This window comes from Mandrillus leucophaeus, unplaced genomic scaffold (genome assembly GCF_000951045.1).
Source record: "Mandrillus leucophaeus isolate KB7577 unplaced genomic scaffold, Mleu.le_1.0 Scaffold19, whole genome shotgun sequence".
Taxonomy (NCBI): Eukaryota; Metazoa; Chordata; class Mammalia; order Primates; family Cercopithecidae; genus Mandrillus; species Mandrillus leucophaeus.
Genome location: NW_012101920.1, coordinates 5,800,621 through 5,814,635, shown reverse-complemented (window position 1 = coordinate 5,814,635; position 14,015 = coordinate 5,800,621). Strand labels below are relative to the sequence as shown.

Sequence of the window (14,015 nt, the reverse complement as noted above, 5' to 3'; positions counted from 1 at the left end):
GTAGGTAGCTAACCCAGAAGTACCTTGGAGTAATTTAGGCTTAATAATAAACTAGGGTTTGCAAGAAAATTTTATTCTGTGGTGATTTGGGGCTATTAACAGTGTTCTAGGCCTAGGGTTAAAGATGCTTAATGTCCTTAGAGGCTAATGAGGGGATGAATGAGTCAACAGATAGGACAAGTATATGACAGAGGTGACGTGCCTATGTGTTGAGGGGGAGGAACTCTTCACCTCTGCTGCTTCCTGGATGAGGAGATGGGGAGATGTTCCAGAGGACAGCACCGACAAAGGTCTAGTGCTCAGACTGCAGGTCATATCAGGGAACTTGAAACACTAAATTAGTTTGGTGGAGCTTTGAGGGCAGTGGTGAGAGATTCTCTTTGGTCTGCCTCTGTCAATAGTAGGGATAGTCCTTTCTTGTCCCCTGTCACAGCTGAAGCAGAGATGTCAATCTCAAAACAATTCAAATCTTAAAGAGCTTTCCACATGAACTACAATATCTTTACTGTTTTAAATTTGAGTTTAAATAAGCTTTGAAACTTCACGTGAAGTGGGGCATTTTAAAACATACATCTACCGATCAAGGTTTGTCAACTTTGGAGGATTCAAATTATAGCCAGATGACTTAAAAATCAAGCTAGTTAAAAAAAAAAGTATAGCCTAAAACAGATTATATGTGAGGGAGAAATCCTTTGCTTTTGTTACAGAGCACTTCTAACTGTTCCCAGCAATGCATTGAATCTGCTATTGCAGTCTTTTTTTTTTAAAAAACTGGTTGTCATTAGTGGGAGCTGTTATCTGGTAAGACAAACCAGAATAAAGAATTATAAGCTTCATGGAATTGCAGAGTTAAACTATTTTAACCGGTTGAATTGTGATAGAAAAGATGGCTTCTTGCTTTTTGAAAAGATTACTTACATAACCGATAGTCACTTCACTCCAAATCCCAGATGTTAATCATCATCATTTCCTGGTTATTGCCTCAGTTTGAGAACCCCCGATTCAGTCCGTTGGTGGTGATGGAGGGGTTAGATGACCAAAGTGGTAGCTTCTTAATCCTACATCACAATTCAGTGGTGACTGTGTGCTCAGTGGGTGCCAGGCCTGGCTGAACACAGCACCAGGGCTGTGACAGCGTAAGCATCTATGGTGAAGAGGAGCTGGTGACAAAGCAATACGAAACCACACGTACTGTTCTGGCTTGGTGTCTGCTGTCCCCAGCTTTTTTCCAACCTTCATTACAAAAACCTAAACCAACAGAAATGCGGAATTGGTAGTTTGGCCTATCTGTCTATCCAGTGTCTGCGTTCAGCAGTTTTTCCCATTTAGTCAGATTGCATCTACTTTTTTGGTGAACACTTGAAAATACGTTGCAAACATCATGATGCTTCAACCGTAAGCACTATAATGGCATGCATTTCCTAAATAAGGATATTCTCCTGTGTACTTAGAACCATGATCACTCCTAAGAAAATTAACAGCATTGTCAGTATCTAATATTTAGTCCACGTTCAAATTTCTCCTATTGTCTATGACATCTTATAGCTGGTTTGTAAAATCAGAACTCAACCAAGGCCCATGCTTTGTATTGGATTGTCTCTGTGGTCTTAAGCCAGACCAGTCTCCCACTTTAAAGAGGACTTTTCTGATTGTGTTGCCACTTAACTTGGACCTTTATTCCCCGTATTTGCTGAAAACTGGAATGGAGGTCTCAGGGCCTGAAGAGATTCAAGTTAAACATTTTTTTTTTTTTTTTGAGACGGAGTCTCGCTGTGTCGCCCAGGCTGGAGTGCGGTGGCGCGATCTTGGCTCACTGCAAGCTCTGCCTCCCGGGTTCACACCATTCTCCTACCTCAGCCTCCTAAGTAGCTGGGACTATAGGCGCATGCCACCACGTCCAGCTAATTTTTTGTATTTTTAGTAGATACGGGGTTTCACCATGTTAGCCAGGATGGTCTCTATCTCCTGACCTCGTGACCCCCCACCTCGGCCTCCCAAAGTGCTGGGATTACAGGCGTGAGCCACCGCGCCCGGCCAACTTAAATATTTTTGGCAAGAGTACTTCATAGGCCACCCTCAAAATTTCAGCCTCTCTCATACCAAGGATCTATCACAAGGCAGCATGTATCTACATCTCCACCCCAGTGCTGTTACAACGGGACGGTTTCTAGTGTCTCGTCATTGCGACCAGGCTCTTAAGATTCTTAGCATATCTGTAATATCCTCATGCAGATGTAGAACTCCAAATCGTATTTGCAGAGAACTCTGCATGGCAACTTTTATATGGTGGTGATACATTCAATTTCTTACATTCTAGATCATTCAGGGAGGTTCTGGCGTTGGACAGATTTGGGGTTAAGCTTGGTGGCTAGCTGTGTGACCTTACACACTTCCCTTCATCTGTGTCCTATGGGAATTTATAATAGTAGCTACTTCGTAGGGCATAGGATCTGGCCCAGGGGAAGTCTTCAGTGTTAGTGGAATCTTCAATGATTTTAGCAGCTGTTGTGATCATAAAACCAGAAGCACATCAACCTGAGCCTCCCTCTTTTTAGGAGGACCACTCTCTGTGGCACCCTGGACTACCTGCCCCCCGAAATGATTGAAGGTCGGATGCATGATGAGAAGGTGGATCTCTGGAGCCTTGGAGTTCTTTGCTATGAGTTTTTAGTTGGGAAGCCTCCTTTTGAGGCAAACACATACCAAGAGACCTATAGAAGAATATCCCGGGTAAGATGCAACTGAAAAGGACCCAGCGCGTCTGCTGGAATTCTTTCCTGATCAGCCTGAACTTCAGGCCAAGATCTGAATATCTGTACTGTTTGATCTCTCTAACCTGTGTTTTGTGATGTTTTATCATTTGTTGTACTCCAGGTTGAATTCACATTCCCTGATTTTGTAACAGAGGGAGCCAGGGACCTCATTTCAAGACTGTTGAAGCATAATCCCAGCCAGAGGCCAATGCTCAGAGAAGTACTTGAACACCCCTGGATCACAGCAAATTCATCAAAACCATCAAATTGCCAAAACAAAGAGTCAACGAGCAAACAGTCTTAGGAATCGTGCAGGGGGAGAAATCCTTGAGCCAGGGCTGCTGTAGAACTTACCAGGAACATGCTACTGAAGTTTATTTTACCATTGTCTGCTGCCCTCAATCTAGAACGCTACAAGAAATACTTGTTTTACTGAGCAGGTGTGCCTTAACCTCCCTATTCAGAAAGCTCCACATCAATAAACATGACACTCTGCAGTGAAAGTAGCCACGAGAATTGTGCTACTTACACTGATTCATAATCTGGAGGCAAGGTTCGACTGCAGCCGCCCCGTCAGCCTGTGCCAGGCATGGTGTCCCCACAGGAGGCAAATCCAGAGTCTGGCTGTGGGGAAAGTGACCACTTTGCCTGACCCGATCAGTTAAGGAGCTGTGCAATAACCTTCTGAGTCCCTGAGTGAGTGTGTAACTTATTGGGTTGGCCACGCCTGGTAAAGCTGTTGGAATGAGTATGTGATTCTTTTTAAGTATGAAAATAAAGATATTTGTACAGACGTGTATTTTTTCTCTGGTGGCATTCCCTTAGGAATGCTCTGTGTCTGTCCAGCACCCTGGTAGGCCTGATTGGGTTTCTAGTCCTCCTTAACCACTTATTTCCCATATGAGAGTGTGTAAAATAGGAACATGTGCTCTACCTCCATTTAGAGACTTGCTTGGGATACAGAAGAGGCCGTGTGTCTCAGAGCTGTTAAGGGCTTATTTTTTTTTAAAACATTGGAGTCATGGCATGTGTGTAAGCTTTAAATATGCAAATAAATAAGTATCTGTGTCTGTGTGGAGTACTGTGTAATTCTTTCCACCATCTGTTCATTGTTGGCCTGGAAATGAGCAGGGGCAGAGAGGAGCAGGTCTCGCCCTCTTCTAGTCCTGCCTCTTCTGGTATCTCCTGTTGGGCGTACTCCTAATACTTCGTTATATATAGTGTTTATATGTTTGCCGTCTGTCCATCGACTAAAGATACAGTGAAAGTGACCGTGATGAAGGAAAAGTAGAAGTGCTGAACTTAGAGCCAGTAGAGAAATCTGCTTGCACGGCCAATGCTCAGTGCAAGAAACTGGACAGCAGGTATATCAGGATATATCGTAACCAAGTGGCCAACATAGAGAAACTTAAAAACACGACTGAGTAAAATTGCAGTTGCCAGCCCTCTTGGGACAAAGGAGTCTTGAGCTGAACTGACTTTGACATTCCCAAATAGTTCTTGTGCCACCCTCCCAAGCTATAGTTACTACCACGTGACTAACTTCCCCAGTGTTACCAGTGAGACTTGGGATGTTTCCGCAGACAATCCCATACAAGCAAAGAAAAGCTCGTTGGAGTAGCACATTAATACACTGGTCACAGTGCCACTTCATCAACAACCATGGCTTACCAGAAGGAATATTAAAAAGTTCATAAAGATGTTTCACAGAATTTAAGCTGCTCAGTTTGTCAGATAAATTAGAGAAACAATGGCTTTCATTTTTAAAATAGATCAGTTTTATTCTGCTAGTTCCATAAGAACAATGTAAACACAAGTGTTCTGTACATCTTGCTGGTGAATTCACATAATGCTTAGTTCCCTGATCCTTTGACCTCCTCGTCCTCAGTTATTTTCTGTTTGGACCACCGGCCACAGGAGTGGAGTGGGGTTGGGGCTTAGGAGAGAGCAATGTGGCTTTTTGGTATGACTTGTTTTATTGCTTGCCCTCTCAGCACACTCCTGTTACTCCTAACACAAAGTTTGAGATTTAAGCCCTTAAACCTGTAGGTTTCATCATCAGCTTTTGCATTTTTTTTTTTTTGCATAGGTATTACTAGGGACGTGAATGGGAAACTAGTACAGAAAGTGGTGAGCCGAAGCCAACAAATTGCTTTAAACACAAGATGAAAATGCTCTGTTCTGTCCACACAAAGAATCATCTAATACTGGTGTGAGGCATCTCACTTAGCTGTGGAGAAGTCCTTGGAATTAGATCTCAGACAGTTCCAGCTTTAAGACAGTAAAACCTTTTGGCAATGGGCTAATTGCCTTAAAGGAAAGAAGAGTTCTACTTGAAAGACCTTGCAGGTGGAGAAACTGTCCTACAAAGATTCTTGGAAATGTTAGTGGAGATAACTGACATGGGTAGGTGTGGGCCAACCAGGAACTGTCAACAGCCTGATCTCAGCAAAACCAGGACAGCCAGTTAATAGTTCCTTCAGTTCTCTGATGGTCACAAATGTAATTTTATTTAGCCTTGTAGAAGTTCTGCAACAAATGTAATTTTAAAGGAATTGGGAGCCAGAAAGATAAATGCAACTCCTTCAACTATGTGACAGGGCAGACTGGTTAATCTGGGTTCCCGGAATGTGGAGCAAGTGCTCTGCATCAGAGAATGGCCCAGGGGGAACGTGCATGATGCCGAACCTCACAGGACAGAATTACTTCAATCGCCTGCTCCTGACTACTGTAAGGAGGAAGTCTCAGTGTCTCAGTTTGGATCTACGCTTGGATTTCTTTCTTTCTTTTGGAGACAGAGTCTCCCTCTGTCACCCAGGCTGGAGTGCAGTGGTGTGATCTTGGCTCACTGCAACCTCCACCTCCTGGGTTCAAACAATTCTGCCTCAGCCTCCCCAGTAGCTGGGACTACAGGCGTGTGCCACCATGCCCGACTAACTTTTGTATTTATAGTAGAGACGGGGTTTCACCATGTTGGTCAGGCTGGTCTCGAACTCCTGGCCTCAAGTGACCCGCCTGCCTCCACCTCCCAAAGTGCTGGGATTACAGGCGTAAACCACTGCCTCTATGCTTGAATTTCTACTCTTAGCTAATCTCTCTAACATACATGCCCTTCATTGGGTAAAGCTGGCTCAGTAGACTAATTACACCTGCCGTGTAATACAAGACCCTCCCTGGCTTGTATTATCTCATAGTTGCCTTCCATTTGTGACAAGTGCCACGAATATTCCTTTTTAGGAAGTGATACAAAATGTTTTTTTTTCTTGAACAGGATTTTTAACTCAATGAGACAGTGTAAACATCACGACAATTCTGGAATGTCTGAAGTTTGAGATAAAGATTGTCTAAGGAAAGCTAAGATGGTCTTAGCTGTTTATGTGTGGTATCCAAATTCCTCTGGAACATGGGCATCAGGAACCAAGCGATGCCCCTGCTACTGGGCAGAGTTTTCATATTTTACCTAAACAGAGACAAATGACGCTGACCTACTTTAATGAAATTTCAGAAAAACCATCTGGAATCAGCCCCATCATGTCCAGATTGGAAGGTGTTTGGGGATCAATGAAACATACCAGAAATACTCTTCTTCCCCCAAAAACAAATGTAATGAATGTCAAAGTATTGATGCTAATTTAGATTGTGATTACATATTAAGTTTTGCTTCATTAATCGTAGCACTGGCAGCTGTTTTGCAGAACACTGCATATTAAACTGTAGGCAGCTGACAACAAATATCAGTGGAAGGGGGTATTTAAAAGCCAGTTAAATTAATCATTGCTTTTTAGGAAACTGAGCCAAGATTAACCCCCTGGAGCTTTTACAGACAGACCCTCGCCAAAATCTCCCACAAGGAACATTTGTAGGCTATTTTGTTTTGAGATGTTAACCCATCTGTGATGTCTTGCTGACATTTTAGATTATATATACAAGCCCTATAATGAATAGCATTCACAAAATTTATGAGGCAAAAATTTAAAATTGTTCAAAAGCCTAATTTTTGCTGGCAACGTTTATCCATGAGAACATAGCAATTAGCCCGTTGCCTCTCCAAAAGAAACCCTACAACCCTAAAACCAATCCAAACTGTGTAATTTAGAAGAAATAGGTTTTCAGTGTGTACGACTGAAGAGTTCATTAAGGTTTTGCAGCTGGAGGTTTAAAAAATCCCACTTTTCGAAAATATCTGACAATCAAGGGCACAGAGACCAGCGTCATGCTGATTCTCACTGGCGCAAACAGCTTGTGGATTGCATAGGCCACCACAAAGGTACTTGTGCCTGCTGCCATTTTTGACTGTACCAGGGACTCTTTAAATCCGAGTTTCAGCAGGACTGCAGACATGTCCACACCACTAGGGGGGAAGAAGCAAAGAAAACAATTGTTACGGCAAAGGATTAAACGAAGAAATTGGTTTGATTATAAGATTTACAGTATTTTTAAAAATGTAATGAAGTAGCTGAATGAATAAAAGTCTTAGTGTCCAGGTGCAGTGGCTCAGGCCTATAATCCTAGCACTTTGGGAGGCGGAGATGGGAGGATCACTTGAGCTCCGGAGTTCAAGACCAGTCTGGGCAACATAGCAAGACCCCTGTCTCAACAACAACAACAAAAAACATAAAATCGGCCTGGCGCGGTGGCTCATGCCTGTAATCCCAGCACTTTGGGTGGCCGGGGGGCGTGGATCATGAGATCAAAAGATTGAGACCATCCTGGCTAATATGGTGAAACCCTGGCTCTACTAAAAAGACAAAAATCAGCTGGGCTTGGTGGTGTGCGACTGTAGTTCCAGCTACTTGGGAGGCTGAGGCAGGAGAATCACTTGACCCCAGGAGGCGGAGCTTGCAGTGAACTGAGATAGATAGCGCCACTGCATTCCAGCCTGGCAACAGAGCGAGACTCCGTCTCAGAAAACAACAACAACAACAACAACAAAAACCCCATAAAATCAGCTGGGTGCAGTGGTGCATGCCTGTAGTCTCAGCTACTTGGGAGGCTGAGGTGGGAGGATCACTTGAGTCCAGGGAGGTCGAGACTGCACTAAGCTGTGATCGTGCCACTGCACTCCAGCCTGGGCAGCAGAGTGAGACCCTGTCTTTAAAAAAAAGTCTTAGCAAACACGTTCTTATTCACCTAGAATCTTACATGACGGTAAAAACAAATATTAATTACTGTCAAAAATCTTACCTTGACACAACCATGTAAAATATGCCCAAGGAGATTAATGAGATTCCAATGTGCAGCGACACGCCGACAGTGCCATACTCTTGAAAAATCTTTTTCAGTTGCTGTGACTTGCTTTGCTTTTTCTCCTCTGTGCAACTGACGCTGCTGCCTGTTGTTTCTGTGGCCTGGCTGGGATCCTGTGTACAAATCAGAGAAGAGGGGATGCTTTAGGGCAGGCATGGGCAGTCATTACTGGGTTTTATACGAGCATGCAATGTTATACTCTTTCCTGCTGGATGAAAGATCAGTTACCCCTTTCCTTTTTTTTTTTTTGAGATGGAGTCTCGCTCTGTCGTCCAGGCTGGAGTGCAGTGGTGCAACTGAGGCTCACTGCAACCTCTGCCTCCCTGGTTCAAGGGATTCTTTTGCCTCAGCTTCCCAAGTAGCTGGGATTACAGGCGCACACCACCACACCCAGCTAATTTTTTGTATTTTTAGTAGAGATGGGGTTTCACGGTGTTAGCCAGGTTGGTCTTGATCTCCTGACCTCGTCGTGATCCACCCACCTCAGCCTGCCAAAGTGCTGGGATTACAGGCGTGGATCAGTTACCCCTTTCTTACTCAGTGAGCCGAGTTTGAGCCAACTTAGTCACGAAGTGCAATGCAAGCCTGGAACTAGGTATGGCTGGCAGAATGATGGCTCCAAAGATGTCCCAATCCCAGGATCTGTGAATATGTCACCTTACATGGCAGAAGGACTTTGCAGATGTGATTAAGGGTCTTGAGATAGGGAGATGATCCCGGATTACCTGGGCTACATTATTACCAATGTCATCACAAGGGTCCTTATAAGAGAAAAGGAGGCAGGAAACTCAGTGTCGGGGAGGGGGTTGTGAGGACAGAAGCAGAGTGAGAGATCCGAAGATCCGCTGCTACTGGCTTATGGAGGCAAGGGGCACGAGCCAAGGAATGCAAGCGGCTTGAAGCTAGAAAACGCAGCACATGGATTCGAGCCTCCAAAAGGACCCAGCTCTGCTGAGACCTTGACTTTAGTGCATTAAGACCCATTGTGGACTTCTGGCCTCCAGAACTGTAAGATAATAAATGTGGATTGTTTTACGCCACCAGGTGTGTGCTCATCTGTCACAGCAGCAATAGTAACTAAAACACCAGGGCTCACAAGCTTGGGGACAATGATCCTTTATCAAGCATTTTCTCTGAGCCAGGTGGTCCTCCGACACTTTCTCCTTCCATCCTCACGCCAACCTTCAGAGGTAGATACTACTGTTTTTCCCACTTTACAAAGGAGCAACACAGGCTTGATGAGGTGAGGTCACCGGCCTGAAGTCACCAAGATTAGAGCCCAGCCCTCCAAGTCCACAGCCTGCACATGTGACAACCATGTTATACGCCACCAAAAAAGGACGGCGTGCACAAAATTAATGCAGCAAAAGTGATGGCAGATGTACTCCTACGATCAAGATTTACACCTGACATCTGAAACACACAAAGTGGGGGTGATTCTTGCACAGTACTCTACCAGGACTTGTACAGAAATCACGGATTGCATGGGACATCTGTTAACAGTTATTGAGCACCCACCAAGCCTGGAATGTGTGGGAGAAACAAAAATCCCAACACCACCCGGATTAGGGGAGGGAAAAAAACCGCTTCTCAGTAAGAGAGCACTTTAATCAAAAGACTTCTCTAAGGACAGTCCTGAGGCTGGCCCCGGCAGGTGACGAGCACCTGGCTGTAAGTCAGCTCTTGTTATGGGCTCTGCAGCTGGCCCACTTTTACCCTGTTATTTTTAGAGGCATAAGATGTTTTAGAACATTGGAGGAAAACCCTCAGTGTCCTGATGACAGGTCCTTTCTGCTGAGCCAGGAGCTGAGCTTACACTTCAAAGGTGTCATTTCATAAATCCCTCACTGCCTCATGACCCGGGAAACTTTGTCGCTCCTGTTTTGGCAGATGGATGACTGAGGCTCAGAAGGGAGGGATGGCTAACTGGCAGCATGGACTGGTGACTGGGCTGGTGACCACTAGGCCTCAGCCTCTGTGGTACTCAGCAGGCTCCCCTTTCCTGTCCTGCCAGAATGACCATTCTCAAAGGAAGGCACTTTTCCAGAACGTCCAGGCTCTGGAGGGGAGGAGGGAAGATGTCATCAGCCCCTTTCGTTGGCCAGCTTATGTGACCTCCTGTTTCCTCGAAGGCTTCTGACTAGCCCTGCCACCCCCGGCCAGGATGGCTGTGGAGAGCATTGGTTCTCCCTGATAAACAAGCCCTCACCCTCCTCCAGCTGCTGAGGGAGGCTGCAGAGGGGGGAGCAGCCAGGCGGTGGGGACTGATAGGAGGCCACCTACAGCCCCTCGCAGGGCCAAACACCCATGCCCTTGACACCTGGCCCCACTCTGTCCATTCAGTGGACCGAGTGCAGCTATCTCTGAGAGGGCCCTTTTCTTTGTGGTCTTTATTTTGGCAAAAGGCCTTTTGGCCAAAAAATAAAAATAAAAAGGCAGCCAGGATTCCAACTATAGAATGAGCAGCATCTACTGCAAGACTGTGGTAGGGGCAAGACATTCGGACACAGGGACAATCTCGGGTTAGCTGGCACCATGGCTGGTTTCTGACATTCTAGAGAACATCCGGTTACTGGACAATTTTCTTCCTTTTGTTTTGGTAAAAACACCCGTCTGTAAGCACTGTGAACCACGCATTTTCTTCCTAATCTTTGGGGAGACTAAAGAAGCTAAAATAAAAGAATTTATGAGGGTGTGACTTGCAGGCAATGGAAAATTTTTAGACATTCATTTCTTCGTGAAACACTGCCTTAAGTACCCGGGATGTGTTAGGCACTGTACTGAATGCACAGGACGACGTGACACATCTTCTGTCTGCACTCAACGTGCATGCGCATGTGTGTGAGTGTGTGTGCGAGTGTGTGTGTGTGTGATGCCCCTTCTGCCTCTCCTCAACATTTTTTAAAGTACAAAAACCTGTAATAGAGAAGGGGTAGGAAAGTTTAAAGAATGAGCCAAGGACCTTGCCAAGTCGATCACAGTGTTTGGAGGGTCACCTGTTTTCTTTCACTTGATAAATCATATTAATAAACACCGTATTGTGTATATTTTGTACTAGGCACTGTTCTGAGTACTTTGAAACTATTGGCTGGGCGCGGTGGCTCATGCTTATAATCCTAACACTTTGGGAAGCTGAGGTGTAGGAGGACTGCTTGAGGCCAGGAGTTCAAGACCAACCTGGCCAACATATCTTTTATTTTATTATTTTACATTTTTGAGACAGATTCTTGCTCTGTTGTCCAGGCTGGAGTGGAGTGATACGACCTTGGCTCACTGCAACCTCAGGCTCCCAGGTTCAAGCGATTCTCCTGCCTCAGCCTCCCGAGTAGCTGGGACTACAGGCACGTGCCACCATGCCTGGCTAATATTTGTATTTTTAGTAGAGACGGGGTTTCACTATGTTAGCCAGGCTGGTCTCGAGCTCCTGAACTCAGGTGATCCACCCGCCTTGGCCTCCCAAAGTGCTGGGATTACAGGAGTGAGCCACCGTGCCCGCCTTGTCTCTAATTTTAAAAAAAGGAAATATTAATGTATATAATCCTCACAACAACCTTTAATACTGTCAATCCCACTTAACAGAAGAGGATCTGAGAAGCCCAGAGAGGTTGAGTAATTTACCAAGGATCACACAGGGATTACCATCAGAGCTGGGATCCAAACTCACTGAGTCTGGGTCCAAGGCCTTTGCTCTGAACAACCATGCTATGTTACTTCTTGTGGATTCATGAGTGTCCCCTCTGTGCCTGGCACTGTTCTAAGTGTAGGGGACAGAGCAATGGAAAAAACTGACAAAACCCCATCCTCAATGAGCTTATGGTCTTATGGGAGGGCAGGGACAATAAACAGAAAAGTAAAATACCAGGGCTGCTACTTGTGACAAGCGCCATAGAGAAACACCAGTCACGGGGGAGACAGGGAGTAGGAGGAACGTTGCAAGTTTAAATAAGGCCATCGGGGAAAGTGTCCCTGAAAAGGTGGCACTGAACCAGAACTGATGGAGACAAAAGGACACTGGGGCTCTGGGAGAGGAAGTCATCTGCCTGAGTTCCCCCTACCTCCCTGGAAGGGGTAAGTGGCACAGGCAGGCGCGGCTGCTAGGCGGTTTACAGGACATGGAATCACGTTAAAACAAAAAGGCGGGTCTCTTCTGTGGCTTTCCCTACCCCTCTTACACAGACCCCCTGCCAAGGCAGAGGTGGGTGGGCCTCTTTGGCTCTTAATTAAACACCTGGCAAACCTGGAGCTCCCAGCTGGGCAGCACACGCCTACCTCCCAACGAGGGTGGCCAGAACAGCCCACAGGGGAGGTGCTGGGCTCTGGCCAAGCTCAGACCCTCCCTGCACGGCTCCCAGGCCCTGCTGGGGACGCATTTTCTCAGGCAGATGAGTTATCTTTTGTCCTAATCTCCTTTGAGTTCTGATCCCACTTGGATTCTGCGGATTTTACCATGGTGCAGAAGAAACGAGGACAGCTCACGGGGGCCTTGTGACCGTATATATTTACTGCAATGATAACCATTTCTAACCTTAATTTAGGACACACCAGATGCTAGGTATGAACATATCTCATTTTACACTCACATTCTATGAAGTCTGAATTATTAACATCCCATTTTACATACGAGGGGACTGAGACAGAGAGAAGGGAATTTGATCAAGGTCACACAAATGAGTAGAGAGAGGAATCCAGGGAGTCTGAGGCCAACTCTTCGCCACTGTATACACACACGGCGCTCCAGTGCCAGGGCCCGAGCTGGGGACAAGGTCAATGTGGCTGACAGACAAGCAGGACAAGAGGCCATTCCAGATGAGTGCAGAGAAGACTCACAGCCATGGGGTGGAAGGAGGCCCAGTGGAGGCATCGGAGGCCTCACAGGTGGTTAGAGAGGGCTTCCTGGAGGCAGGAACAGCTGGGCTGGGCCCTGAAGAATCACCAGGAGGTGGCACGGTGTGTGAAGAAGGTGCCCCTCTGGAGAGGACCCCCAAGACCTGTGTGCCACCTGTCGGGCTGGAGAAGGCAAGGAAGGAAGCCGATGTGGGCAGGAGGCCTGGTGAAAGCCTGGGTCCAATCCCCATCCGCTCCTCACTGAAAAGCTAGGGAATGCTCAGGAGATGCTCGCTGGGCCGGCGGCACTACGCTGAGGCCCGCACCAGCTCACGGAGTTGTCTTCCAAACTCTTGCTAGGAAGGCGCTATTTTTGGCCCTCTAAAAGGTCAGAAAACAAGCTCAAAAGCCTTCAGGGCTCGGTCTGAGGTCACCCGGTGGTCAATGGAGGGCCCTGTCTGCACCCAGGCAAACAAAGAGGCTCCAGACCGCGAGGCTGGACGCGCTCCGGGCTAGACGCCGGCTCCGCGCGTATGGGTTTGCCATTCCTGGACCGCCAGACTTCATTATTTACTACTATTTTTACTGAAAAAGACCCACTTGGAAGAAAGTGATAGATTTCTTGAAAGGAAAGCTGGTATGACTGCTCTGAATGAAAATCAGTCTTCACTTAGCACCCATGGAAGGTGACAGAAATGAAACATAACAAACAGCACTGTGGGTTCCTTGGCCGCGGCTTCCCTGGGGACGCCTGCTCTTCCAGTTAGATCAAAAGGGAGGAGCTGCGAGCGTCGGGAGGTGTTCAAAACACAGCGAGACGCAGCCAGACCCAGCCAGAAGGCCTGGACAACGACCCCGCGGGCAACGTGAGGAAGTTCAGACCAAGTCCAGGCCCATCTGCAACTCAGTTGGCTGCGCCCCAGCCTGGCTGAGGCTCTGCAGACCTGGGGCTCGGCCGAAGACTGAGCGACCTTGCGTAGAGCGCCATACCTTCCCGAGCCTCAGTTTCTCTGGCTGTCAACTAGGAGGAATGCTTCCTTGGCTTGTAGGGATTTGGGGTTTCGGGGACCCTGGAAGGGCTCGGTCTCGGGCAGCTACAAGTGCAAAGGCGTTCTTGGCGGAGGCGGCCGGCCCCGGGCGCGGCCCTGCGGACGTCTGGGGACCTGGACATCCCCCGGGATCAGGGTCGGG

At 46.8% G+C, this 14,015-nt stretch overlaps 2 protein-coding genes across 2 annotated transcripts in view; one reads left to right on the top strand and one right to left on the bottom strand.

The window, feature by feature from the left end:
• AURKA (aurora kinase A) overlaps positions 1-3,823 on the top strand; it is a 30,057-nt gene extending 26,234 nt beyond the window's left edge. The window contains exons 7-8 of the mRNA XM_011978139.1: positions 2,556-2,730; positions 2,875-3,823. Coding sequence (XP_011833529.1) covers positions 2,556-2,730; positions 2,875-3,057 — 358 coding nt within the window. The 3' untranslated portion in view covers positions 3,058-3,823. The remainder of the gene's footprint in view (positions 1-2,555; positions 2,731-2,874) is intronic.
• A 685-nt stretch (positions 3,824-4,508) lies between these two features.
• On the bottom strand, positions 4,509-13,370 carry FAM210B (family with sequence similarity 210, member B). Its single transcript, XM_011978177.1, has 4 exons — positions 13,314-13,370; positions 10,109-10,168; positions 7,938-8,116; positions 4,509-7,104 (listed from the first exon to the last, which is right to left on the bottom strand). Exons 1-4 carry the CDS (start codon positions 13,368-13,370, stop codon positions 6,888-6,890), a joined length of 513 nt encoding a protein of 170 aa, XP_011833567.1. The 3' UTR covers positions 4,509-6,887.
• Positions 13,371-14,015: the final 645 nt, after the last annotated feature.

What these genes read in the sequence shown, in the direction of transcription:
- FAM210B (XM_011978177.1), bottom strand. Translation starts at nt 13,370, where the DNA reads ATGGCAAACCCATACGCGCGGAGCCGGCGTCTAGCCCGGAGCGCGTCC. An exon ending in GGAGCGCGTCCAGCCTCGCG is followed by an intron (nt 10,169 to 13,313) that starts GTCTGGAGCCTC and finishes TGCTCTCCACAG; the next exon opens with CCATCCTGGCCGGGGGTGGC. An exon ending in GAGGAAACAGGAGGTCACAT is followed by an intron (nt 8,117 to 10,108) that starts AAGCTGGCCAAC and finishes CTGATTTGTACA; the next exon opens with CAGGATCCCAGCCAGGCCAC.